The following is a 26750-nucleotide window of genomic DNA, read 5'->3' as shown; positions in this document are numbered from 1 at the left end:
GGACAACCTTTATTGACACAGAATAATTCTCTTCACAATGGCGTGGTAGACTTTGGCAATTCTTAGTTTAAGACAATGCAACACAGGTGTTAAGAGGATAAATTCCACTAAGACATTACAAGCAAGTCGTTAGGCAATCGGTGTGCAGTATTGATTCACATTTTTGAAACAAAATTGATTCAAATTTTGTTCACAATTACTTCATCAGCTACTTTTGTTGTCAAATAATGTCCATCATCTAATTCTACAACTTCACAACAGTCCTCTGTATTAACCTTTCTCTCCTGTTGGTTTAATCCAGCCTTGTCAACCAGGTCATTGCTTTCATCTTTCTCCTTTACTATCTCCTGCTGCTCTTGCTGGATTTCTTTGTGTTTGGCATTTATTTTCTCAACAACTTCCTCCAATTTCGCATGGTCAGGTTCTGGAGGCATCTCAGTCGGTTCATCTTGCATTATCACCGGTGAAGAATTAAACTTATTTATTCTTTCCTTTAACTTGACTTCTTTCATCTAAGAATAAACATCACTTTTTTACTGAACAAGTAATTCCCAATTATAATTTGGACTCCTTCAACTGACGCCATCAAAACTAAATTAAAAATAACTGACAGGTTGTGAAGTGCTTTTGCTAATGCCGGGCACATTTAAGGTACTGTATTAATGCAAGTTCTTCAGAAATAAAAAACCTTCAGCTCCGTCTAACATATTTATTTTCAATTGTTCTACTCTATTTCTTAGTCCAAGCAATCATTTTGATGTAAAATCTCAAATCTCATCCGACATCCGTTGATGATCCACTCACATAAGGGATAATTTTACCAACCGATTCTCCTAGGGCTGACGTTAGCCTATTGGGAGCGTATATCACACGTTCTTGTGCATATTCCTCATGAACTTCTGGAAAAGTTACTCGAGGTGTGCAGCCAAATTTTCACATATATTCCAGCTGACCACTGGAAGCACAATTTTGTAAAATTACTCTGACAACATTTACAATTTATAATCTTTTGAAATCGAAGGTGGAAAATGCTGCCTTAATGGTGATAATAAAGAGGAAACATTTTGACTGGATTTTCCCATGTACAACCTGGATGGACTGATTGCCGCTTCTGCGCTTCGCTATTCAATGATTTGTTGGGGGAGTTTCTCTGCTATTTATCTGATAACTCTGCCAAAATCATGGTGGGAGATTGGGAAAGTCCAGCGCCATATCTCTGTCCATGGCTATCTGACTCTGGGATATCTGTGTCCATTTTATGAATCACGTAATGGCTGTTTCTGCAGTTCAGAAACTATGGGTCAGGTGAAGGATATTTGGTGAGGTCTGAGTAGATGCTGGACTGATTTTCTTTCATCTCTAGGATCTGGGTTTCAAACTAATCTGGGTTCACTAAATAGATATTTCCTTCCTCTGCCAGTTGCAAGGGTGCCAATGAATTGTGTTCCTAGCAGGTATAATGCCACAACATAAAATGGGCCATGGTTTGTCTCTAATTTGACATCATCATTTCGGTAGCCCGTGTTAGAATAGGAAATAGTTAATCGTGATTAAAATAGTAATTAGAGGTTAATACGTTAAGCATAACACTAGGTGCATAAAAAAGGGAAACAGGTGATGATCTGGAGAGAGCATGTTCTATGAGAGTTGGAACAAAATGCTGCCAGGAAGTTCAATCTTTTACTTACAAGCAGCAACCCTGCTCTGTTACCTTTATAAAACTCCAATGGCTAATTGGTAAGAAAGAAACCTTTCTTCACAGAAAAGATTCTGTTGGAATTAACTTTAAGAGAAGATTGGTTTGGAGTCACCTTTGGAAAATGGCTAGATCAAAATCTAGGTATAATTAGTCACTGATGTTTTTTGGTTTTTTGACCATACAAAAGCAAAATAAGATGCAAAATATTTTTGGAGATGGAGCCTGAGCATTTGGACACAGATGAAGGTTTGGAGACTTATCAAATTTAATGGATAAAATTTATCAAAAGGAAGATTTATTAAGTGCTTTCAAGGCATGGTCACATTTTGACAAATGTAGAAAGTTGGAGGATAGTTCCGTGGAAGATTATATAATGGAATTCAGGAGACTATATGCAAAATTGGGGAATTTCTAGGTGGAATCTTTGCAGTCAGAGCTGGTTTTTAAGTTACAATACTGTGCTAAAGTATTGAACATGGATAGGCTTCTAGTTTTGCCGGAATTTTGGGAAAGACATACTGCTGAAACAGTTGTCAGAGGCTCTTAAAAACTTCCTTGGAAAATTATTATTTTCCAGCAGCATTCTGCAAATGGGCCATTCGTCAGTAAGATAGAAAATGGAGGACACAATGTTGATGTGGTGGTGAGACTGTCTAGACACAGGACACAAGTGTCAGTTTAAAAGGAGAATTGTAACTAGAAAAAATGAGGACAGGAACACCTTTGACAATTAAAAGGAGCAAAAAGAATCGGGGACTTGCAACAAAGGAATGAACCCCAGAAATGGCCCGGGCATGGCCAATCAGTGTTTTAGATGTGATTAGAAATACCATTATGCAATGAACTGTGCTAAACGACATAAGGGGGACAATTCTCCCAACCCGCTGCGCTGCTTCAGCGACCGGGAGACTCAAGCGGAGGCCGCGTATGCGGGTTTCCTGCTGGGCACCATGGCCTCTGCAAGTCTCCGGTTGCCAGATTTCTGGCGCCATCAGCTCCATGCCAGAAATCGGCACGGAGCTGTATAATGTATTCAAATACTCATTTAAATTTAATTAGCGGTCCTGGGACTGAAGTCTCTGGGCCCGCTAGCTTCTCCCTCTGCCCTCCCCCCACCACCAGGAGTCTTTCACTCCAGCGGGGTTTACAACAGCTCCCCACTTGCGGGGAGCTGGCAGCCCGACCCCGCTGGAGTGAAGGGGGGGCCATGGAGGCCCCCCAGGAGGTTGGGGGTGAGGGAGGGTGCCCCTGGGCATTGCCAACTTGGCAGTGCCAGCCCGGCCCCCTGGCATTGCCCAAGGGGCAAAGTGGCAATGCCCAAGGGGCATCGGCCAGAGCCAGGGGGTGGGGCCAAATGGGGGTGGGGCCATCCGTGTGGGTGGGAGTTCCCGCTGCCACTCTGCATTCAGCAGTGACAAAAGGGGGGAGGACAGCGATCGAGGCTGGCCATGGTGGGGGATGGGGGGTGGGGGGGTTGGCCTGCCAGGGGGTCAGGGCTGCCCGGTGGGAAATTGGAACTGTAGGGGATAGACTGAGGGGGCTGGGGGGCAGGGGGGTTGGGCGGTCGAGGCTGGCCAGGATGCGTACAGGGGGCAAGCAATCGGGCCGTGGGGGGCTCGCACGGCCAGTGATGCGGGGCATGGGGGGGGGGGGGGGGGGGGGAGGAGGTCAGAGGGGCAGCCATGTGGGGTTCGCGGGGCTGGCCAGCGATCAGGAGTCCGGCAGTGCAGGGCTACTGTGCTTGCGCTGATCTGTGCTCTGACAGATGGGCGCATGTGCAGTGGCCTGCTCAGCGCTATGCTGCCGGCCTCTCCAGCATGAATAGGCCCTGCCCACTAATTTTTCACAAGATTCACGCTAGTGCACTCTGCAGTGCACAGGGTGTGGGAGGTTGATTTTGAAACTCCCACTGAATAAACCAGCAGGAGTTACTCCAGTTTATATGCAAATTCGACACTTAGAAGTTTTGGGGGAATATCCCACCCAGTGTTTGAAATTAAGCATGAGATGGAAGATTCTGAAGAAGAAGATAGAGATATCGACCAAAGGGAGGGCATTATATTAGTTGCAAGAAGTTTCAAGCTGGTGATGAATAGTCCTTTGTGTGGTGTTAGAGGTGGATGCAGTGTGTGAAATAGAATGACTGAAATGCTACCTAAGCTCTTTAAATAATATGGATTGGAACAATGTTAAGGAATTTGGGAGTTCTCCCGATTCCAGATTTAGCAGAGAAAAAGCTAATTGTGTTAAAGTTGCATCGGCAGTTTGGCCATCCCTCTTCCCAAGGGTTAGAATTTGGTCCCATACCTAACAGATGAGCTCTCAGTGCAGGCACAAGGTGGGGAAGGTGGACAAATATTTCACATGGCAACAAAAGGTTTCTGTGGGTAGAAATCAGCATGTGTTGTGCCTGTTTCCCAAGGAAAAAACAGAGACAAAGTACACCAAATGAGCAGCAGAGTGCAGCCTATCTGTCAAAATTTCTAAAACTGTAAATGGCCATTTTATTTTAAATATAATTTGGTGCACAAAACTAATTAGTTTCACCTCTAGGATGGTAGAATACTACAGGGTGGTAGAATACTATGGTGTGGTGGAATACTATAGGTGGATATTATATTATAGGGTTGTTCTATACAATACCTTCCTCTTTTCCTCTGCTGCTATCATTTTATTTTCAATCTCTTCTATTGTCACACTCTTTTGTTTAGTTGTTTCATTCTTTAGCTTATCGAGTCTTGTTGGAGGTTTCTTAAAAATTCCCTCTGTCGACTTCACATCGAACTAACAAGTAATAAACGAAAGAAGGCATGAAAAATTAATTTCAAAGGGCTGTTAAAGGATTCAAGAGAAATAAACATGCTTGAAAGAACTCATGAAGTAAACCATTCAGAAATACAATATTAAAATCATGGAACAGTTTCCACGCAAATTATACAGGGATTTTCACAGCAAAATCAATATGAAAAATCCAGCAAAGATTTACACTTCCTTTGACAGATATGCTTTCAGTGAGGAGCAATGTTCTGCTGGTAACAAAGTAAAATCCTACAAACCAGTGTGTTTCTGGACATTACTCTCGGAATAGGTATTTGGTGGAAGGGACATCTATAGTAAGATGCTGTTATGATCCTCGGCCAGATCGCCAAGTCATTGGTAAGGTTTGGTTAGGGACCAACAATGTTTTGCTTACAGTGGACAAAGTGAAATTCAAGACACTTGCCAAGAGAATAAAACCACAAGATTCCACAGGCTTTGAACAGACGAAATAAACTTCACTTTACAAATTCAGAAAATGAAACCATTTACAATCTATCTTATACTCGGGGTCTATCTTAACATTCAAGGTTAATAAGAGGCACATGTGAATTAACAAGCAAACTGTGGTCAAACGCACTACACAATAAATGGTAGCTGCGACCAAGACCGAGTCCACGGATTTCTCAACAATCCACCCAGATGTCAGTAACATTGAGTAAACAAATCTCACTGAAACTCTGTCTCTCTGACGAGGGATTCCATTTTTCACCTGTGAAGATCTAACCTGAGAATTCCCTCCAAGACACCTCAGCTCAGATGGCACCAACAATGACCCACCTTGCAGGGTTTCAATCTCGTTTCCTGAGATTCTGTTCCCTTGGATTTCTGAGAATGTACTCAAACATTGGTTTCCTGAGAGTACACTCAAGCATTGGCGACTCGGTGCTGCAGGAGTATCAATCCTGGGCTGCCTCCTTGGATCTTCAGAGCATTTCCTGAGCCCTCTTCAGTTACCAGACTTGGACATCATCAACAACAGGCCATCTCACAGAGTTTCAATCTCATCTCCTGAGATTCCATTTCACTGGAATCCTGAGTCTGCACTCCAACTCACAAGCACAACTTCATCTCTTTGGCTGTGCCGAGTAGGACTCTACTGCTCCAAAAGAGTACCTTTGCCCCAGTGGCCTGCAGCATGGAGTCATCAACCTACAGCTGCCTTTTTCACTTAAAATATGAACCCCACAGCCCTATTCCTGTTTCTCCGCTCCTCACTTTCTAACTGAACTGGGACCTTTTCCTATCCCTGCCCCCTCTCTGGGACTCTCCTTTTGGGCCCTCTCCCTGTTCCCTGCAATGGTTCCCGCTCACCCAACCTGGATTTTCATGCCACTTTTTCTTCTAGGCCCAAAACAAAATGTAAAAATGCAGGACTGCACTTGTGCAGCCCACTCTCAGTCTGTGCATTGTGTAAAAGCTCCAAGATCCATCAGAAGTTGAAGTTCCCGACCTTCAAGTTAAGGTAAGAATGGTTTTCATAACAATGTGAATGCTTGAAGCAACTTGAAATGAAACGATGGAACTGGTTACTACTGCGATAGCAGTGTAATACAATGTAATGGAAACATCAATAGCACAGCTAAACCCAGAGGATAGGAATTCAGTGCCCCAGCAGGACAGAGTGGACAGAATAGGGAATGGTACAGACCCTGTGTTGGGGTCACCTGGTTTGATCCTGTGGAAGATAGAAAGCTACGACATGAATTGCTGTGGTTAGGCTTCTTTAACATTAAAAAACCGCTTCCCCACCCACCTACCCGCTACCCAAGGTAACAGTAGGATAATGCAACAGACACCAGGACAGTCTAAAGTTGGCCAATTTAATCAATGAACAGGGGTAGGTAATTTATGAGAGAGTCTTTTTGATCAACTAGTGTAACCTGGGAAAACCCAAGTGGTTTAGATCCTGAGTTGGTACATGAACATATAACTAGACTCAGTTTGTCCAAGAAACCACAAGGGACGATATTTGTCTTAATCTGTTAATTTGTTGCCGGGTGATATATAGGAAATGAAAGTCGCACCAATCCCTGAAGAACAGTGGTCACAGAATTATCGAGTTGAATGGGACCGAGGAGTCAGAAATATACCAAACCAGGAGTTGGGTATATGAGGTTAAAAGACTAAATTCAAAGAAATAAGAGAACAACTAAAGTAAATTGGCTGGGGTAATTCATAGCCCAATAGAATACTTAGAATTCTGCCAAAGGAACAATGCTGGTGGTGTCTATGACAAAGATTTGTAGTCACAAAATTAAATAAGTCATGATCACAAGTTTTGAGCAACTGTACATGTGCAAGCTGTTGCCCACGGTATGATAAAACAAATCACTACAAATTTTTGATTTAATACCAATGTGAACACCATGTTTGATTTTCATGTTCCCAATGTGCAGAAGATGGAAGTTAGCACATACCAGAGGACTGTGAACCTCTTGCCATTCTTCACTGTGGGCCTGGTTTAAGATCCCCTGAACTAAAAGTTCTTGCAGAATGTCAACAGACCTTGGTCTCTCCCTGATTTCCTGTACTGGTCCATTCTTTTTCAGCAAGCTACTTGCAGTAAGTGCTAAATCTGCAGGTGGAAAGAAAATACTAGAATTAAGAACAATTAAGAGGACAGAGTATTCAAAAACAGCGAGTGTCTCACTGCTCAGACTTCATCCTGTCTCATTGCACATGCCAACATGCTTTTGGAATGGGAACTGAGGTTGAATCACTGCTATCCATATTAAAAGCTCAATTTGTGCAACATTACCAGGGAGGGTCTCTGCAACTGACTGACCACATTTCACATAACCAAGGAATAGAAACATGTGAGCCGGGATTCTCCCAAAGAAATTCTAAGTGCCGAATTAGTGTAAAACCTGGAGTAACTCCATTTTCAAAATGAATCTCCCATACTCTTGAGCACTGCAGAGTGCCCTAGCGAGATTCACGATGAAAATCCGGGGGCGGGGCCTATTCCCACCCAAGGGGCCAGCAACATAGCGCTGAGCGGGCCACTGTGCATGTGCCGATCTGTCTTAGCGGAGATCGGCGCGTGCACAGTAGGCCTGCACTGCTGGCTTCCCAATCATTGGCCAGCCCCGTAACCCCCATCACTGCCCCTCCGATCCCCCCTTGCCCCGATCACTGGCCTCCCGGATGCCTCCGGGCCAGCCCCGACCACACTCCCCCCCCCCCCCCCCCCCCCACTTCCTCGGCCCACCTCGATCTCCCCGACCTCCCTCCTCCTTCCCCCGCCAGTCCTGATCAAACCCCCCTGCAGCGCCCCCAACCCCGATGGCCAACCCCACAGCCGGACTCTCCCTCTGCCACGGATCCCTATGCAGAGTGACAGTGGGAACCCCACCCCCCCGATCTTACCCCCCCCCCATTCCCCCATAAGCCCTGTCCCCTCTGGCCCCACCCCCTTGGCACAGCCCAACAGGCATTGGGCAGTGCAGCGGGCTGGGAGAGTTGCCCCCATGGTCTATATGAATTCACTAGAAGCTGCCTGCAACCATCAAACAATTGCAGGATAATGAACGTTTTGTCAATTCCAATATTGCAAATTGTTATGTAATAAGTTACTCACAAATATTCATTTTTAGCTTGGGTGAGTCACCAGGTATTTATTCGTACTACTTTTCTTTGGGAAGTGGGTGGCTGAGTGAAGCTACGCCCCAATAGGAAAAGCAGTTTGGACCTGTTTTCTTATTTCCCAGTTTTATTTTTTCTGGGTTGAAATTATTTTGGGGAAACTGCAATAAGATGTTACTCTTTTGTGCTTGGAACCTGCATTCAAATGTGGTCTGGACTGAAGGAATTAACTTTTGTCTTTCTTTGGTCATAAAGGTCTTTGAAAGAAAGGCTCTTGGACAATCTCCGCCCAGCCTAAGCCCATTTAAGAAAGCTGGTTTAAATCTGGCAGGCGCGGTTCCAGAGGACTGGAGAATAGCCAATGTTGTTACGTTGTTTAAGAAAGGAAGCAGAGATAATCCAAGAAATTATAGACCGGTGACCCTGATGTCAGTGGTGGGGAAGCTTTTGGAGAAGATATTGAGGGACAGGATGTATGCACATCTGGAAGAAAATGGACTAGTTAGTGACAAGCAGCATGGCTTTGTATTGGGAAGGTCATGTCTCACCAACTTGATTGAGGTTTTTGAAGAGGTGACAAAGATAATTGATGAGGGAAAGGCTGTAGATGTAGCTTATATGGACTTCAGTAAGGCATTTGACAAGGTCCCACATGACAGATTGGTACAAAAATTTAAATCACATGGGATTTAGGGTGGGCTAGCTAAATGGATACAGAACTGGCTTGCTTATAGAAAACAGAGAGTAGCAGTGAAAGGGTGTTTTCAGAATGGAGATCTGTAGCTAGTGGTGTTCCGCAGGGATCAGTGCTGGGACCTCTGTTGTTTGTAGTATATATAAATGATCTGGAAGAAAATGTGGGGGATCTGATACTAAGTTTGCGGATGACATGAAGATTGGTGGAGTTGCTGATAGTGCCGAGGATTGTCAGAGGATACAACAGGATATATATAGATTGGAGACTTGGGCACAGAAATGGCCGATGGAGTTTAATCTGGACGAATGCGAGGTGATGCATTTTGGAGGATCAAATTTAGGTGTGAATTATACTGTAAATGGCAGAATCCTTAGGAACATTAACACAGAGGGATCTGGGCACGCAGGTCTACAGTTCCATAAAAGTGGCAACACAGGTGGCCAAGGTGATTAAGAAAGCATATGGCATGCTTGACTTCATCAGCCAGGGCATTGAGTACAAGAGTTGGAAAATCATGTTGATTCTATATAAAACCTTGGTAGGCCACATTTGGAGTATTGCGTGCAGTTCTGGTCACCACACTACCAGAAGGACATGGAAGCTTTGGAGAGAGTGCAAAAAAGGTTCACCAGGATGTTGCCTGGTCTTGACGGTGTTGGCTATGAGGAGAGGTTGCATAAACTAGGATTATTTTCACTGGAAAGACAGAGGCTAAGGGGAGACCTGATAGAGTCTATAAAATTATGAGAAGCATAGACAGGGTGGATAGTCAGAGGCTTTTTCCAAGGGTGGAAGTGTCAATTACAAGGGGGCACAAGTTCAAGGTGAGAGGGGGAATGTTTGAGGGAGATATGCGGGGAAAATTTTTCACAGAGCGGTGGGTGCCTGGAATGCACTGCCAGAGGAGGTGGTAGAAGCAGGCACATTAGCAACATTTAAGAGGCATCTGCATGGGTATATGATTAGGGAGGGCATCGAGGGATATGGACTGAGTAAGGGCAGAAGGGTTTTTTTTAGTTTAGTTAGGGCATTATGATCTGCATAGGATTGGAGGGCCAAAGGGCCTGTACCTTTTTGATTTGATTTGTTTATTGTCACATATATTAACATACAGTGAAAACTATTGTTTCTTGCGCGCTGTACAGACAAAACATACCGTTCATAGGGAAGGAAACGAGAGAGTGCAGAATGTAGTGTTACAGTCATAGCTAGGGTGTAGAGAAAGATCAACTTAATGCAAGGTAAGTCCTTTCAAGTGTCTGAGAGCAGCAGGGAAGAAGCTGTTCGTGAGTCGGTTGGTACATGACCTCAGACTTTTGCATCTTTTTCCCGAAGGAAGAAGGTGGAAGAGAGAATGTCCAGGGTGCGTGGGGTCCTTAATTACGCTGGCTGCTTTGCCGAGGCAGTGGGAAATGTAGACAGAGTCAATGGATGGAAGGCTGCTTTGCGTGATGGTTTGGGCTACATTCATGACCTTTTGTAGTTCCTTGCGGTCTTGGGCACAGCAGGAGCCATACCAAGCTGTGATACAACCAGACAGAATGCTTTCTATGGTGCATCTGTAAAAGTTGGTGAGAGTCGTAGCTGACATGCCAAATTTCCTTAGTCTTCTGAGAAAGTAGAGGCATTGATGGGCTTTCTTAACCATAGTGTCGGCATGGGGGGACCAGGACAGGTTGTTGGTGATATGATAACACCTAAAAACTTGAAGCTCTCAACCCTTTCTGTACTTTTCTTTGTTCTAGGAAAACCGACTGTATATGGTACTGGAAATGAAACAAGCACACATCATAGTAGGTGGTATTTTTTCTCAGGTTAAATTGGCAATGGGGATGGGGTAGACTGATGTTTATTTTACATTCAGGAAGTGTTTACAAAGATATTAGGTACAACACATTTTCATTCCTCAGCACTCACACTTACCATCCCAATGGGAACAAAATCTTTTTTTTAAAGTATTAGTTGCTCCTGGAAAAGATAGCATATATATGGAAATGCAAATCAAGGGCTAGTACAAGGCCATTCAGTCCATTAAATCTGCTCCTTCCACAGACATTCTGTCATGTCATGGACTCAATTAGTGTCTTAAGAGATGGTTTGCATGAAGGTTGTGGAAGACGCGACTAAAATTTTGCCATATAACAATCCTTCCATTACTGTAGCAGCTAAAGGGTCATAGGGGTAGATTTTCAACTTGCTTCCTGACATTGTGGATGATCTGTGATTGTCAATTTTATTCTTAACAGCTATGCATTGCCTTATTTGTCAAACAGTTTTAATCCAAAACCCCTTGTGTAACATTCTAGACTGCACGGAATACAATTTTGATAGAACATTGTGTAACTTCAGTTGAAAACAGAAGGCATCAAATCAAAGGGAGGAAAAGAAGCATATTGTCCATTCTTAAACATACAAGTAAATGAATACCTGCTTCAGGGCTGGATTACAAAGGAGAGGAAGTTGTGCTCGAGTTGCATAAAGCCTTGGGCAGCCCCATTAGAAGTGCTGGCTTCAGTTCTAGGCATCACATCTCAGGAAAGATAGATTGGCCTTGCAGGGGGTGCAGTGCACAGGGTTTAACACAATGTTGTGAAATCTAGGCTAGTGAGTGGTCCTCCTTCATCTCCCTGGGCTGCAAGATTGAAATTGGGCATATGCACTAACCATGACCCCATGACATACATTTAATACGCAAAATATTTTATTACGAGTTGTGGAAAATGCTTAATCATTCATATATTAATAGAACTGTCATCAATTTCAAATGGTAAAAACAAAAGAAATATTTACATTTACCTTACATCATACTCAATGCAACTTCTGATTGGATCAATATCATGTCACTTTCACACAAAGTGATCCATTGTATAATTTGGTGCAAATTAAAGTACTGGCAAAGTAACATAAAGAGCAACCTCCCATATCTACTGGTGTTGTAACTAAGGCAGTCTCCTGGGATAGAGTAATTTTGCTAACTGTGCTTGCATACCTGGAATTTGCAGGGTGTGCCAATTGAACCATATGGGTGCGTTTATTGGACACAGAGGGAACGCACGGCTCTCCCAGTCATTGTCTGCAATCAGCACGAACCTCAATTCACGTGTCCTCGCTTTATGTGCGCATCACTTTAGTAATACTGGTCAGAAAAAAACTACATGGACAGAAACCAGCGGAACCTGGGAACCCTCCCTGCGCGTGGACAACATGTCTCATGAGCCAGACTCAGAACCGGGCCAGATGTGGCCTGTGGGCCACAGGTTGCCCAGCATTAGTTTAAAGGGTTCAAACCTCATTGTTGTTACTATTCTTCACATTGCATCATGGTCCCTGAACAAATGAGGCATATCTATCTGCCGCGAAGCAAAATGTGGGTCCCTTTTCAACAGTCTGACTGGCCAGTAGCACTTTCCACTTAATGGGTGTCACTCTGTAGAAATCTCCATATCCAATAGTAATCATGTGCCAATTGGCACGATTCAGTAACAAAGTTGGGCTGGGGTTCTATTTATTCACTCCTGAAAGATTACTTTCTTCCACCATCTGCTTCGTTAATTTTTCAGTTGCATCCAACTTTGCTTCTTTCCTATTACTCTGCCCCTAATCCCAACTCCTATTTAAAAGATTCAACATTCAGACTCCTTGTTAAATCTTTGGCTCACATTCCTCCGCTCCTTTGGTTTCTACTTGCCTTGCCGTTTGCCATTTGGCTGATCCCATGCTATCAAAACCATGGATCCATTTTCCTGACTGCCTAGCTCCCTCCTTGATACAACGACAAGAGCCACCCTGGACAATGTACCCAGTCTTGTAGTCAGGGTCGCAAAGTGGGTGCTACTTCAGTGCCTGCGCATGATTTAAGAATTCTAACTTGAATTCACAAGCTCATTCAGCTTGAGGACCAGTAGGTCAGCTGATTTCCTGAGAGAAGCAGCAGGACAAAAATGTCACATGTATGCACCAGTAGATGCTCAATTCTATTCTCAAGCTTCAGAGAAAACCACATTAGACAAGGTCCATGTAATCTAAACTGTTTAAATCTTTAAATTTGATGACAATGCTTGGCTTATAGTTGCTAGCACTCACACTTCTGAGTGAGATGGTTGTGGATTCAAGGCCCACTGTAGAAAACTCAGCACACAATCCAGACTGACGCTAAAGTGCTGTACTGAGGGAGTCCTGCACTGTTGGAGGTACCACCTTCTGGATGAAATATTAAATTAAGAATGGACATAAATGATTGCAATTCAAAGAAGAAGATTTAAAATTCTCATCCTTGTATTTAACTTCCTTCACAGCCTCACTACTCCTTATCTCTGTAACCTTGCTCACTCCTTTAACTCTCTATACTCCTCTAAATTATGGCCTCTTGTGCATCCCCGATTTTCATTGCTCAATCATTAGTGGATATACCCCATTGGTTAGTTGCCTGGATCGTAAGGTTTTGTATAATTTCTCTTCCTTCCTGATTTATGCTGCTTCTTCAAACCTATTTCTTTGACCAAGCTTTTTTGATCATCAGTCCGAATATCTACTTATGAGGCTTGGAATGAAATGTTTTTGGATAATGCTTCTGTTAAATGCCTTGGGATGTTTTACTACATAAAAGATGTTTGTTTTATTTTATTTTTTGCTCCATCCTTAAAGTTGCAAAGCCAATGCTCAGTCAAAGTAGACTGTGCAGACCAGAATACATTCCTTGCTTGCTCCAAAATCCAAATTGAATTTCCAATTGAATCCAATTCATGGTGCCCACAAGAGAGACAAACAAGATCCAAGCTGACAAGATAAGACATTGCACCCCATCTTGGGCTTGATTTGACCAATGCTTGATTTTAGCCAAAAGGCCAAGAAAAGAGGTTTTTTAAAAAAAAAATTTACTCCAGCCTTAAAATTACAAAGCCAATGCTTAGAATGGCAAAACCCAAATTCATTCCTTGCTTGCTCCAAAGATCAAATTCCAATTACAAGTTGTTGTTCTTGTGAGGTTGTGATTTACAGCAGTTTCGGGCTGCTTCCCGTGATGGAGTTGAACAGCACCTCTTTTGTGTGCAGCTACCTACTTAGATGATACTGCTGAATTCAAAACAGGTGAATGCTTTATGCTAGACTTTGCACACTAAATTCATGTTGGAGCCAGCCAGACTTGGAAAGAAAGTTCTCATATATCTGAAGCATTATTTAATTGAAGGACATGATTAGCTACCCCATAATGCAACTTGAATAACATATGCACATTTTTACTTGTGAGCCAGGATGACCAGGGTATTTTGCCTAACTCCATTATATATGAACAAGCAGGTTGCACTGCTCCATGCACAACATTTTCTATTCACTGCGTTAATGAGCTTGCTTCATACCATCATTAAATCCATTTTGTAGTAGTGTCCCATTTGCTTTTCTTAATGGTGGCAAGGACTGTTGCACTGCTCCCGGCAATGTTATCAAATCCTCCTCTGACACTTTGGATCCAGGTGAATCGTCAATGATGTTTAATTTGCTGCTTTTCCTATTGTTCTTAATCTAAAAGGGGGAATAAAGGAATTGGTTTGAATTAATCAATTTGTTGGTGAAATGTTGTCTGATGTGACTCGCTCTCTTTTGCTTTGTCAATTTCTGGGTGTACTTACTTATACCGCTTTAGCTTTGTAATTAGTTGCATATTTGGCAAAATGTTTCAATATCAACTGCTGAAAAAATGAAAATAAACCACTAGGCACATTTGTACTCATTGAGAAGCAGAAGGGGATTTGAATTGTGAATACAGTAAACGTGAGGAGTGAGGCGAATGGCTAACACTCCTGTCCTCTTACAACAAAAAGAAAAATGCTGGAAAATCTCAGCAGGTCTGACAGCATCTGTGGAGAGAGAATAGAGCCAATGTTTCGAGTGTAGGAGGAGACTCCTCTCCTCTTTTCTGACATGATCAATTTAAGGCCAGGGCTATTTTAACACCCAATTACAATTCCCACTCCACCAGCCAGCTGGCCACTTTAACCAGGGGTAAAGAAGCAGATGGCAGCAGGTGGCAGAAGGAAGATTGTGTGGCCTGGAGGCACTCGGGTAAATTGTGGGGCCAGGTGCAGAGGGGCGAATTTTGGGACGGAAAAGGTGGAGATTTTCCCTGTGGGTTGCAGAAGCTTGCAGTGCCTACAAGACAAAGTCTTCTATCTGCAGATCAGGATTCCTGGAGCAGGATAGCTACAGCAGGATTTAAATATCACTGGAGTACTAAAGACATCAGCGGATCCTGATTTGTATTCATTAATGAGACTCCTGCTTGAATCATGCAGGTGTCATTGCTGCTTGGGGGAGGGGGGAGTAAAGATGATGGCAGGAGGAATGGGCCATAAGGTTTGTGGACAATTTTAACTGATGCACCATTTCCTCAGACCGAGATTCGTTAATACCTTCTCTCAAGCCTATCTATTAGATGGTATAACATTGAGTACCACTCTGCCCAATCACTATTAAAACTGATGTCTTCAAAGGAAAAGAACAGAGAAATCAAAAGAGGGCAACTTTAGGAAAGGCACTGAAAATGATTCCCCAACTCCAGGGTACCAAGGTGGCCCATGCCACCCTTATGTTCTCCCTGTCACTGGACTCAAAAGCCATCCCCTACATCACACTGTGTGACACACCTTTGACCCAGAAACAGTAACTGTAAGGAAAATTTATCATTACTCTAAAAAGGTTTGAGGAACCTGTGATTGTTTTAAAAAAATGTTTGTATCAGTCTCTTAAAAGACCTTTTTAATTTATTATTTTTGGACAATAAGAAATATAAGTACATGTGACCCAGCTCCCCTTGTCCAGGAAGCAGTACCAACAAAAAATATGGAAACTGTGTGGCAGGCAGACACAAAGAGTAAGGAGGAGAGCTGGAAAGAAAAGGTGATTCTGGTAGATGCGTGCTACCATGATTCATGGGAGATGGGAGTTGTGAAGGTTCTGGAAAGGAGTGTGCCATACAGAGAAGATTGCATGGGCTGTTTATGCAGAAGTTGCTGCGTGTAGAGAATCAGCTAAGTTGTTGAAGAAAAGGGACTGGAATTCCGCTTGGAAGAACTGTGTGGCGGAAAGCAAGACCACACAGGTGGAGTGGACTGCCTACTAACTACATGAGATAGTCTTCGCTGTATCTGCTGTCCATGTGTAATTTACATTCACAGAAGTTTACATCATGGAAACAAACCCTTTGGCCCAACTTGTCCATGCCGCCCATTTTTTTAATGACTAAGCTCGTCCCAATTGCCCGTGTTTGGCCCATATCCCTCTATACCCATCTTATCCATGTAACAGTCTAAATGCTTTTTAAAAGACAAAATTGTACCCGCCTCTACTATTACCTCTGGCAGACACTCACCACCCTCTGTGTGAAAAAATTGCCCCTCTGGACACTTTTGTATCTCTCCCCTTTCACCTTAAACCTATGCTCTCTAGTTTTAGACTCCCGTACCGTTGGGAAAAGATGTTGACTGATTTATGTCCCTCATTATTTTATAGGCCTCTATAAGATCACCCCTAAGTATCCTACGCTCCAGGGAAAAAAGTCCCAGTCTATCCAGCCTCTCCTTATAACTCAAACCATCAAGTCCCGGTAGCATCCTAGTAAAACGTTTCTGCACTCTTTCTAGTTTAATAATATCTTTTCTATAATAAGGTGAACAGATTCATACCAAATGTAATTTGCCTGTTAGTTTATGTTGACTCTGGCTCATGCTAAATGAAAAACTAATGAAACATTAAGTCTTGTCCAATCATTTTTTTCATTTGAGAGTTGTTCAATAAATTTAGCTATTTTGTTTGATACGTTCCCATGGGGATCCTAACAATATGCGGCTATAGTATATGTGACCTATCAAATCCACCAACTCATCAAAGTTACTAGAGTGGTTGCTCCTTCCCCTTTGGCATCTGCTACTGAGAAGGACAAGAGCAGCAGAACGCCATCACCCCCAAATTCCCATTCAACTAACACACCATCCTGACAGTTAACACATATCACTGTTCTTTATCATTATCAGGTTATTAGCTTGAAATTCTCAAAGATGTGCAGGTTAGGTGGTTTGGCCATGCTAAATTGTCCTTTAGTGTCCCAAGATGTGTAGGTCAGGGGAATTAGTGAGGTAAATACATTAGGTTACGGGGATAGGGCCTGGGTGGGATGCTCTGTCGGAGAGTTGGTGCAGACTCGATGGGCCGAATGGCCTCCTTCTGCATTGTAGGGATTCTATGATACGGGCGGCACAGTAGCACAGTGGTTAGCACTGCTGCTCCACAGCTCCAGGGATCTGGGTTCGATTCCCGGCTTGGGTCACTGTCTGTGTGGAGTTTGCACATTCTCCCCGTGTCTGCGTGGGTTTCCTCCAGGTGCTCCGGTTTCCTCCCACAGTCCAAAGATGTGCGGGTTAGGTTGATTGGCCATGCTAAAAATTGCCCCTTAGAGTCCTGAGATGCGTAGGTTAGAGGGATTAGCAGGTAAATATGTAGGGATAAGGGGGTAGGGCCTGGGTGGGATTGTGGTCGGTGCAGACTCGATGGGCCAAATGGCCTCTTTCTGCACTGTAGGGTTTCTATGATTCTATGATACCTAATACCATTGTGGAACATGTAGTTCAAGGAGAAGGTTCTCCACAACCACCTTCTCAAACTATGGATGAGGTGACTTTACAAATACATCCAAATTCCCAAGAACAAATACCAGCCCTTCCTGTACCCTACCCCCATATTTTCCATTTCCTTAGGGGAACGAAATAATTTGAATTTTAGAAGTCTTATCACAACCAAAGTGTTTCACATCCAATTCATTATTTTTTGAAGTGCAAGTACATTTTTGGTCAGAAAATACAACAACCATGTTACACAAGTGAAAGCAAGATCTCACACACAGCAATCGAAATGGTCAATGGCCGGGATTCTCCCCAAAAAAATTCTAACTGCTGAATTCACGTAAAAACTGGAGAAAATCCTTTTTTTTAAGCGGGATTTTCAAAATGAATCTCCCACACACTGAGTACTGCAGCGTGTCTTAGCGTGAATCACGATAAAAATCAATGGGCAGAGCCTATTCCCGCTGGAGAGGCCGGCAGCATAGCGCTGAGCGGGACACTGTGATCTGTCATAGCGGAGATCGGCGCAAGCACAATAGCCCCACACTGCTGGCCTCCTAATCACTGACCAGCTTGATTGCTGGCCAGCACAGTAACCCCCCATCGCTGGCCGACTGACCTCCCCCATCCCCCAATCACTATCCTCCCAGACTCCTGGACATCTGTGGGCCAGCCCCGTTCTCCGCCCCCCCACCGCACCCCCTGCCCCGACACACCTCAATCTCCCCCCCACTCCTACCCCCCCGCGCAGTCCCAATCTCCTGACTCCACCCTCCACCCACCGGCAGCCCCGACACCACTGCCCACAATCCCGACCACCTCCTCCGCAGCCCCGACCACCGCCAACCCAATAGCCAGCCCCGATCACTGTCCATCCTCCCCTCTGTCACTGATCCCGAGTGCACAGTAGCAGCGGGACCCCCCCCCCCCTCGATGATCTCCCCCCCAAAATGCCCCACCCCCTCTGGCTCCATCCCCTTGGCACTGCCCAATGCCCGGTAGGCAGTGCCAAGGTGCCCTCTGGGCATTGCCACTTTTTGCCCCTTGGGTAGTACCAGGGCACAAGGCTGGCACAACCAGGCTGGTAAGGCCCAAGAGGCACCCCTCCTTATCCCCAACCTCCTGGGGGCCCTCCATGGCCTCTGTTCCCTCCAGCGGGGTCCTGTTTCCTGTTAGTGGGAAGCTGTTGTAAAACCCCGCTGGAGTGAAACACTCCAGAGACTCCAGTCCCGGCCCGCTAATAAGATTGAAATGCTTATTTCAATATTCAAGTCAGCTCCGTGCCAATTCCCGGCGTGGAGCTGACCACGGCAGAAATCCAGCAGCCAGAGATGCATGGAGGTTGTGGCGTCCAGCAGGGAGCCTGCTAAAAGGCCTTTGCTGATGTCTCCCGGCCCATTGCGCGGCTAGAACAGCTCGACAGGCTGGGACAATCGCCCCCAGTATGTTTTTGATTGAGAGATGAATTTTGGCCAGGGTACTTGGAAAACTTTAGGTTATGCCATCAGATTTTAGCTTGGAATCAAAGGGTAGAATTTGTTTTAGGTAACAACCTGATGTTGTGGTCAAACAGATACTACCTGGGAAGCAGATATTTTCCAGATATTGGCCCATTACTGAGGAGAAGATGGGCTCGCCATCCAATTAAGGATGGAGAGTGGGCTTTTGAAACTGAAGGGTCAATAAGAGGCCCTCAGAAGAAGCAACTTCCTGCAGTTCAGGTAAGAGAGAGGGGAAGAGGGGGAGGGGGGGAGGTGCCTTCATCCTGAAGTGCTCTCTCTTCAGCACATTAAAGTTTTAATTTAAAAAAACGGAATCAATAGCTGGGCCATCGAGTTTTGCACCCACCTGCCTCCCTACAAGCCCCCCCATCTGGGTGCAAAAATCTTGTCCATAATATCCTGGAATGACACAGTTCAGAAGGAGAATATTCAGCCCACTGTGCTATCCAATTAGTCTCACTGCACTATTTTCCCTTATGTCTGAGATTCTTGAATCCGGCAGGCAGTGTGAAGGAACATCTCCATTTATCAGTCTATTCCAATATCTAAGCAAAAATAATGCCAGCAAAAGTAAAGTTGGTTTACTATTGGAGGCATCAATCTCAGGCTGGTTAACTTGGGTTCTGGAGTAAAAGGAATGCAATTAAAGTTGAATTTCCCTCATGTCTGTCCCATTAAACTGCCAGCATTTGCTGATTTTGCATACTGGAGCCACTGAATAATTCAGATTGCTCAAATAGTGCGTCATAATTTTGCAGCTTGCTGCAGCTTTGTTCCTCATGAAATCTACTTTCCAAATTCAGGTCATTTCTATAAATGGAACCAAACCAACTAATGCCCTGAACGGAAATCACCAAAATTAGTGCATTGCCTCAAGATCTTAAAATGGGGCAGAGGTAAAGGTAGATGTATTTGTATGCAAATATATGTTTGTATGTATGTGTGGATATAGGAACAAAGGGCTTGAGAGTAGGCCCTTTGAGCCTGCTCCACCATTCAATAAATCATGTCTGTTTTAGTTGTGGGGTCAATTCCATATTCCTGTCTGCTCCCTATAATCCCTAACTTCCTTGTCTATCAAAATTCTGTTTAACTCTTCGATTAATAAATTCAATGACCTAGCCTTCTCAGCTTTCTAGGGAGGAGAATCCCACATACTAATAATCCTCTGAGAGAAAAAGATTCTCAGTCTTAAAAGGGAGACCTCTTATATTATGTCCCCTAGTTCTACTCTTGCCCACAAGCCGAAATATCCTCCTGGTATCTACCCTATCAAGTCCCCTCTGGATTATAAATGAGTGGGAAAAAGATTGGCAGATGTAGTCCCCTCAGGATTGTAAATGATTCAATAAGATCACTCCTCATTCTTCTAAGCTCCAATATATATATATGCCCAATCTATTCAACCTTTCTTCATAAGTCCTTTATCCTAGGAATGAGTTGTGTAAACCTTCGCTGTACTGCTTCTAACACAATTATATGATTATAGAATGAGAAGTGATCCTATTGAATCATTTACAATCCTGAGGGGACTACATCTGCCAATCTTTTTCCCACTCATTTAACCTGTTCAAATCCCATTGCAGATTCGCTATCTCCTCTTGACAACTTACTTTCCTACCTATTCTGGTATCATTAGCAAATTTAGCTAGCATACATTCAGTTCCTTTATAGCTCTTTATCTTCATACTTTTCATTATTTCTCATTCATTTCTTAACTAACCATACTATTTTGTTAGCAGGTGTTTTCATTATCTCACTGCTTAAGCCTTGGGTATGGCCTGCAGTTCCCCCTGATCACCTTCTTGTGCTATTCAGCAATGAATGTCCATGAAGCTGTTATTGTTATAACTGCTAGGTTAGCAATCCCTGAAAGTTATCCTTGGCCAAGGGTCCCATCATGCCTATTGTGTTGGCTAAATTTCCCATCATGCCTAGAAAGACCTCCTTTAACTACATTTTCTCTATTCTAAAGTTATTAATGCACAGTTTAATATCAATCTTAATAAAATCATTCCATTTATCCCAAATCATTTGGCAATCTGATTTGTCCAATCTAGATGTAGATTAAAGTCACCCACAATTATTGTGGTACCTTTTTTACACACCCCACTTATTTCTTCCTGTATATTCTGTCTTGCAGTGTAACTACTGTTAGCGTCCTATAAGCTACACCCACAGTGACTTCTTAACTTTTCTATTTCTTACCTCTACCAAAACTGATTCTACGTTTTTGCTCTTTTGAGCTAAGCTCATCTGTCACTACTTTCCTAATGATATCCTTAATTAACAGTTATCCCACCATCTTTTCCTAGCTTCCCGCCTTTCCTAGCCCTGGTCACCTTGCAACCATGGCCAGAATTTTGCCGTACAGTAAATCTACCGATTCCGGGGCACGCGAGGCTTGCAGAACGGAATTCTCCGTTGGCCTCGGGCGGGATTTTATGAGCCTCACTCGGGCAAGTTCGTAAAATACCGGTGCATATCTCTAGTATTTATTAGGTCATATGTAATTATTTCTATCTGTGCTAACAAGTAATTCATTTATGAATATTGTGTGCATTCAGATATAGAGCCTTTAACTCTTTTTTAAACCATTTTTGCAGTCTCTGGACTTATCTACTTAGTGTGTTTGTACGCTCTGCCTCTTCCTACACACTCCGGTTATCTGTATCCTAATCACTACCCTTCCCTATTACCTCATTGCTATCCTTTGATTTATTACAGCTCTTCTCCTATGATCCCTTTCCCCCCACTGTTTAGTTTAAAGCCCTCTCCACTACCCTAGTATTCTACTTACCAGAACACTGGTCCCAGTATGGTTCAGGTGAAGCCATCCAATGATACAGCTCCCAATTTCCCCAATATTGGTGCCATTACCCCATGAATCAAAACCCATTTCTCCCGCATCAATCTTTGGGCCACACATTCATCTATCGAAACTTACTTATGCTATGTCAATTTGCTTGTGGCTCAGATAATAATGCAGAGATTATTACCTTTGAGGTTCTGCTTTTAAATTAAGTGGCTAGCTGCATATAATCCCTAAGCAGAACCTCTTTCCTAGTTCTATGTATGTCATTGATATTAACCTGGACAGTGACAACTGGATCCTCCCCCTCGCAATGCAAGTTTCTTCCAGCCTGATCAGATGTCCTGAACTATGGCACCGGGCATGCAACATGGCTGCCTGGATTCATGTTCTTGGCTGCAGAAAACTATGTCAATTCCCCTGACTAAACTGTCCCCTACAGCCACTACATTCTTATTAACTCCCCCATTTGAGTGGTTTCCTATGCCATGGGGACATGGTCAATTTGCTCATCCATTCCGCAGCCCCTAATTCCATCTCCAAAAGCTGCAAGGACCTCAAACATATTGGGCAATTGCAAGGGCTGAGGTTCCTCCACTCAATCCCCTTACCTGACTCATTTGTAGGCATACCTTCCTGTCCCTGACCACTAACTAAATCAGAAGACCTTAATTTATCTGAATTAAGTGTCCAGGTAACTTTTGCCATCCCTAAAACATTGCAGTGTCTGCAGCTCAGCCTCCAAGTCAGTGACTCCAAGCCGAAGGTCCTTAAACCAAGGACACTTATGACAGATGTGCTTTCCTAGGATAACCTTGCTGGTTAGCTCAGATGGCTGGACGGTTGGTTCTTGATTCAGAGCAATGCCAACAGCATGGGTTCAATACCTGTACCGGCTGAGGTAATTCATGAAGCCTTGCTTTCTCAATCTTGTCCTCGCCCGAGTTGTGGTGATCCTCAAGTTAAATCACCTCCAATCCGCTCTGCCCCCGTCAAAGGGGAAAGCAGCCCATGGTCAACTGGGGCTATAGTGACTTTACCTTACCGAATCATACTGATGTCCGGGACCACCCATATCCTGCAGTCACAGCAAATTACCTGCCTTGCTATCTTTATTATGTCATAGAATCCCTACAGTGCAGAAGGAGGCCATTCGGCCCATCGAGTCTGCACCGACCACAATCCCACCCAGGCCCTACCCCCACATAGTTTACCCGCTAATCCCTCTAACCTACACATCTCAGGACTCTAAGGGGCAATTTTTAACCTGGCCAATCAACCTAACCCGCACATCTTTGGACTGTGGGAGGAAACCGGAGCACCTGGAGGAAACCCACGCAGACACGAGGAGAATGTGCAAACTCCACACAGACAGTGACCCGAGCCGGGAATCTAACCTGGGACCCTGGAGCTGTGAAGCAGCAGTGCTAACCACTGTGCTACCGTGCCGCCACCACTGTGCTACCGTGCCGCCCCCACTGTGCTACCGTGTCGCCACCGTGCTGCCACATGCTGTTGGCATGTGTTAGTTATTTATTATTTTCTCAATTATTTATAATTAATAAACCCTCCTGCACCCATGAATTTTACTACTGCTAGTAAACCTTACTGCTACTAATGAAACCTTACAATTACCTATGAATTACACCAATTTGAAAGGAAAATTAACAAAATACTCACTGGCCAACTTCCTCCTCCCTCACTCACCAAATTCCCAAGTTCACCCTCTGTGGCTGGCTGCGCTCAATGGTGAGCTGCTGTCTTCCTGCTTTCTTCCTTCTGACTTGCTTACTATAACTGTGTTCATGTTGAGCATGGAATTGTTCAATATAAACATCTCAAAACAGAAGTGTACACAGGAATGACCAAGACAAATGATAACTCTGCTGTAAAAGAATTGTGTAAAAAGCCTGCCAAACTAGGTCAAATAAATTCCTGATGAAGGAGCAGCGCTCCGAAAGCTTGTGTGGCTTTTGCTACCAAATAAACCTGTTGGACTTTAACCTGGTGTTGTTAAACTTCTTACTGTGTTTACCCCAGTCCAACGCCGGCATCTCCACATCATAAAATAAATTGCAGCAGAGTGTACCACTTTTTAGATTGAATAATAGCATTGCTGTGATTACCTATCTCGCATGTATGAGCACTTTAAAATAATAATGCCTCATTCAGACTGGTCCAGTTACACACCTGCATCCTAAGGTTTACTGTGAAACTCAGAGTCCTAATGAGTAAGACCAGCCACATTCATGATGCATCATGCATTTGCAGTAGTATTTCAAATCTTGAAGAATTTTTTATTTTGTGGGACATGGCGTCACTGGCTAGGCCAGCATTTATTGCCCATCCCTAGTTGCCCTTGAGAGATGGTGGTGAGCTGCCTTCTTGAATCGCTGCAGTCTACTTGTTGTGGGTTGACCCACAATGCCGTTCGGGAGGGAATTCCAGGACTTTGACCCAGCGAAGGAATGGCGATATATTTCCAAGTCAGGATGGTGAATGGCTTGGTGGGGAATTTGCAGGTGGTGGTGTTCCATGTATCTGTTGCCCATGTTCTTCTAGATGGAAGTGGTTATGGGTTTTCAAGGTGTTGTCTAAGGATCTTTGGCGAATTGCTGCAGTACATCTTATAGATAGAACGCACTGCTGCTACTGAGCGTCGGTGGTGGAGGGAGTGAATGTTTGTAGATGCAGTGCCAATCAAGCGGGCTGCTTTGTCCTGGATGGTGTCAAGCTTCTTGAGTGTTGTTGGAGCTACACCCATCCAGGCAAGTGGGGAGTATTCCATCACACTCCTAACTTGTACCTTGTAGATGGCGGATGGGCTTTGGGGAGTCAGGAGGTGAGTTACTCGCTGCAGTATTCCTAGCCTCTGACCTGCTCTTGTAGCTACCGTGTTTAAATGGTGAGTCCAGTTGAGTTTCTGGTCAATGGTAACCACAAGGATGTTGACAGTGGGAGATTCAGTGATGGTAACACCATTGAATGTCAAGGGCAGTGGTAAGAGTGTCTCTTATTGGTGATGGTCATTGCCTGGCAGTTGTGTGGCGCGAATGTTACTTGCCATTTATCAGCCCAAGCCTGGATATTGTCCAGATCTTGTTGCATTTGAACATGGATTGCTTCAGTGGCTGGGGACTCACGAACGGTGCTGAACATTGTGCAATCATCGGCAAATATCCCCACTTCTGACCTTAAGAAGGAGGGAAGGTCATTGATGAAGCAGCTGAAGATTGTTGGGCCTAGGACACTATACTGAGGGACTCCTGCTGAGATGTCCTAGAGCTGAGATGACTGACCCTCCACAACCACAACCATCTTCCTATGTACCAGGTATTACTCCAACCAGCAGAGTGTTTGCCCCCTAATACCCATTGATTCCAGTTTTGCTGGGACTCCTTGATGCCGCACTCGATTGAATGCAGCCTTGATGTCAAGGGCTGCCACTCTCACCTCACCTCTGGAATTCAGCTCTTTCATCCATGTTTGAACCAAGGCTGCAATGAGGTCAGGAGCTGAGTGACCCTGGCGAAACCCAAACTGGGCATCGCTGAGCAGGTCAGTGCTTGATAGCACTGTAGATGACCCCTTCCATCACTTTACTGATGATCAAGAGTAGACTGATTGGGCGATAATTGGCTGGGGTCTGACAGATAGAGAGAGAGTTGTCAGGCCCTTGCTAATGCAGGCAGTCTCAACTAGCTCCCCCACTGAGATGCCCCCCCCCCCCCCCCCATGCCACCCAGACTGATCGCAGTCTCCCCTTTCCTCCCCATCAATCTCAGGCAGAGTGGCAGTTGCCCCCACTCCCTCCCCTAACAATCGCAGGCAGGATGACAGCAGGCTCCCCTCCCCCCTCCCTCCCCCACAAATCACAGGCAGAGTGGCAGCGGGGCCCCACCTCCCTCCTCCACAGATCGCAGGCAGAGTGGCAGAGGACCCCCTCTCCTCTCCCCTCCCCTACAGATCAAAGGCAAAGTGGCAGGGGCCCCCTCCCCCCCAGATCGCAGGCAGAGTGGCAGCATGCCTCCCCACCCCCCCATTGGCCCTGCCCCTAGCACGCTCCTCATTGGCCCCCACCCCTGACACACACCCCATTGGCCCCGTCCCTGGCATTGCCCAGGTGCCAGGCTGGCAGTGCCCAAAGAGCATCCCTGTCTTGCCTTCGGCCTGTGGGGGGGGAGGCCTTAATGGCCTCTGGTCCCACCGGCGAGGCCAACACGACTGTTCCCTGTTCATGGGGAGCAGGAGAGGTTCTCTCCGGTGAGGCCATAAAGGCAAGTGAGCCCGGGCGATTGAGCAAAGCTAAGCTAAGCAAATGTAAAACTGTATTTAAATAAATTTAAATAAATTAATCAGCCTCTTGCCCATTTCCGGCGATAGGCTGACTACGCCAGAAATCCGAGTTTCGTAAAATCGTGAGCCGAGAAATCTGGAGCAATCCTGATTCCTCAGCTCTCACGCGATTCTACCGGCTCGCTCTGACCATCGATGGGCAGGGCCAGCCGGTAAACGTCCACTCACTATCTTTACACATTCATAAAAACATAGAAACTAGAAGCAGGAGTAGGCCATTCGGCCCTTTGAACCTGCTTCACCATTCAATTAGACCATGGTTGATCATCAACTTCAATATCCTGATCCTGCCCCATATACTTTCACCCCTTTAAGCCCCAAGGGCTATATCTAATTTCTTCTTGAAATCACACCACACTTTCTGCCCAGTGGTGTTTCAACCCAGTAATGTTTACAGAGATCTTCAGTTTGGAGAGAGAGAGAGACAAAGACACAGGGGAGTCTATGGCGTGCCCAATGTCCCTGCCACCATGTCCAGCCGGCTCCGGGCCCACTGGGGGCCTCCTGCTCCCTGTCCGTTGCCGCTTACCTTGCGCTGTCTCTCTAGACTGTCCTCGGTTCCGGCCTCCGGTTGTGTGGACACGGCTCTGGATGTGCCGCATCCCATTCCGCCCGGCACGCTGCTCCTCAACTCCCTCTCCACTTTCCTTACATTCCCATGCGCTCC

At 44.8% G+C, this 26750-nt stretch overlaps 1 protein-coding gene across 1 annotated transcript; it reads right to left on the bottom strand.

Moving 5' to 3' along the window:
* stmnd1 (stathmin domain containing 1) lies at positions 1 to 26750 on the bottom strand. Its single transcript, XM_078228801.1, has 5 exons — positions 26613 to 26750; positions 14159 to 14321; positions 6937 to 7094; positions 4343 to 4483; positions 1 to 512 (listed from the first exon to the last, which is right to left on the bottom strand). Exons 1-5 carry the CDS (start codon positions 26688 to 26690, stop codon positions 180 to 182), a joined length of 873 nt encoding a protein of 290 aa, XP_078084927.1. The 5' UTR covers positions 26691 to 26750; the 3' UTR covers positions 1 to 179.

The sequence above is a fragment of the Mustelus asterias genome, chromosome 2 (genome assembly GCF_964213995.1).
Source record: "Mustelus asterias chromosome 2, sMusAst1.hap1.1, whole genome shotgun sequence".
Taxonomy (NCBI): domain Eukaryota; kingdom Metazoa; phylum Chordata; class Chondrichthyes; order Carcharhiniformes; family Triakidae; genus Mustelus; species Mustelus asterias.
This window is presented reverse-complemented; position numbering and strand designations above follow the sequence as displayed.